Raw genomic sequence first — 2,133 nt, forward strand, 5'->3', positions numbered from 1 at the left:
GTCTGGTTGCGAGGTCCTTCGCGACTCCCAGATAGGCCGATACCTGTTGCCTTGCGCCCGCTGATTCGACCGAGCGGGGATATGTAAGTAATTTGACATGTTATTACTACTTTTTCATTTCCTAACTCGAAAATCACGGTACAAACTAATATTTTCTCTTAATCACTTTTGCAGGAGTTGGACTGTCCTCAGTGGCGGTGCTCACAAACGCAAGGTCAACGGCATCCTGGGTCTTTTGTGCAGGGACCACTTCCCAGGCCTGGTCCACTATCAAGGACGGTACGAGCCGGCCTGGACGTGGGACCACTACATCGCCGCCAACAACGATCAGTTGGATCGGAGCGGCAGAGCCTTTGAGAACAAGGCAGAGCAGGTAAAGGCCGAGCTTTGGGTAAGTTTCCCCGGCAAAAAATGGTCAATACATCACATTCATTGAACATTTTTTTAATAATGACATGATCCATCGTATTTATATGCAGGATTTTTACAGGTGTGACGAGGGATACGAGGAGCGGGCGGCGATTGTGGCTCACAATCGATGCGTTAAACTCGTGAAGGACATGCATTATGAGGCGCAAGTCCAGTGCGTCATCAACTATTGTGCACATTTCCTAAAGCAGAAGATCGGGAAGACTGAGGCGAGGGATTTGAAGCTGACCCGAGAGCAATATTTACAGGTAAGTTCAAATTTATTGTAAGATGAAAAACATCGTTAAATGTCTCTCTTCTTACATGTCATGCATTTGATCACGTGCAGGTTCCTGCGTGGTGGTGTCGTAATGACACCATGTGCTGGGAGCGCATAGTGGACAAGTGGTTCGACCCCGAGTGGCAGGCTTTGCACGACGCTGGCCGGCAGCGGCGATTGCTGATGCTAGGTCCAGCGCACCATCAAGGCAGCTTCAACAACGACGAGTACAGGGCTAGATGGGTACACACTACACAGACTCATTTCTCTAATCTAATGTTCAATTCAGCATAATTTGTAATCAACTTCTTCCTTTTTCACAGTCGTCCTCACATGAAGGCCAGGAGTGCAACCCGTTCGTGGGATGGGCTCTGGCCCGCAAGGGCAAGGCGACATCCAACGTCACCTACAACCCTGACGACCCGCCCTCGGCGTACAGCAACTCGTCTGTCCACAGTCGTATCCAGGCGTACACAGAGATGGGAAGACAGGTCCATGGGCCAGACTGGGATTCGAGGACCCAGCCCATTGATGGAGAAGTCATTATGAGGGTGAGAGGAGGCAAGAAACATGGGCGTTACTACATTGGCGATGGCCTTGTAGACACGGCCAGCACTCCCACCTTTTCCCAGATTCGAGCGAGGAGCATGGCCAATAGCCCGGCCATACGCCCACGGCTGTCCGCGTCGCAACTCCAAGTGCAGGAACTTCAGGTTATTTCTTATTTATTCATAGTTCTTTCGTTTTGTACATATATTTGCTTTGTATTGTAACATTGTCATGGACTATTGTAGCACCAAATACAAGCGCAACAGGCGGCGTACGAGGCGGCGTTGGCCGAAGAGAGGACGATACGACAAGAGAACGAGCAGAAGCAGGCGGCCGAGATGGCCCAGATGTACAACTATATTCGAAGTCTTTCTGTCCAAATGGGTAATCCCATCCCAGTCTTCCCTGTGGCTCCTGCTCCTACTACTCCTCTGGTGAGTATCTTAAAAACCCTTTAGTTTCTTTTGAAGTATTAGATATTTAGAGAACTTTATACTTAGAGATTATGACTTACATTACTCACTTAACGATTTAGGGGACCTACATATTTAGACTTGTTTAGATTATACACACGGCGTGCGCCTATATATACACACGGCGAAAAGGTGTGCCGTGTGCCCGACTTTTGGCACACGGCAAACAAGGTCTTTGCCGTCCCCGTGGCTGCCGTCGGCGCTTTGCCGTCGGCCACCGTCGGCAAAGTCTTCGCCGTGTGCCTACGGGCCTTCGCCGTGTGCCTCGGGCACACGGCGAACTCGTGGTCTCCGGTTGTGGTTCCTGGACTACGACTGGCTTTGATACAGAAAAATTATTTCGGTGGGAGATCGAAAAGGGAAAAAATATGAACGAGTGTTTTACATACTTTTCGGAGTTTTCTTTAGAACTACATGATTTTA

At 49.4% G+C, this 2,133-nt stretch overlaps 1 protein-coding gene across 1 annotated transcript; it reads left to right on the forward strand.

Annotated features, from left to right (window-relative positions):
- The first annotated feature begins 455 nt into the window (after positions 1 to 455).
- Positions 456 to 1,346, forward strand: LOC120667693. The gene is made up of 4 exons (XM_039947716.1): positions 456 to 677; positions 758 to 931; positions 1,012 to 1,249; positions 1,321 to 1,346. The coding sequence occupies exons 1-4, from the start codon at positions 456 to 458 to the stop codon at positions 1,344 to 1,346; spliced, it is 660 nt and encodes a 219-aa protein (XP_039803650.1).
- Positions 1,347 to 2,133: the final 787 nt, after the last annotated feature.

This window comes from Panicum virgatum, chromosome 3N, assembly GCF_016808335.1.
Source record: "Panicum virgatum strain AP13 chromosome 3N, P.virgatum_v5, whole genome shotgun sequence".
NCBI lineage: Eukaryota > Viridiplantae > Streptophyta > Magnoliopsida > Poales > Poaceae > Panicum > Panicum virgatum.

Bases quoted from the DNA above. Each gene is read 5' to 3' on its own strand.
- LOC120667693 (XM_039947716.1), top strand. From the start codon at position 456: ATGATCCATCGTATTTATATGCAGGATTTTTACAGGTGTGACGAGGGA. The intron at 932-1,011 runs GTACACACTACA...CCTTTTTCACAG, and splicing joins ACGAGTACAGGGCTAGATGG to TCGTCCTCACATGAAGGCCA. The intron at 1,250-1,320 runs GCAAGAAACATG...ACCTTTTCCCAG, and splicing joins CATTATGAGGGTGAGAGGAG to ATTCGAGCGAGGAGCATGGC.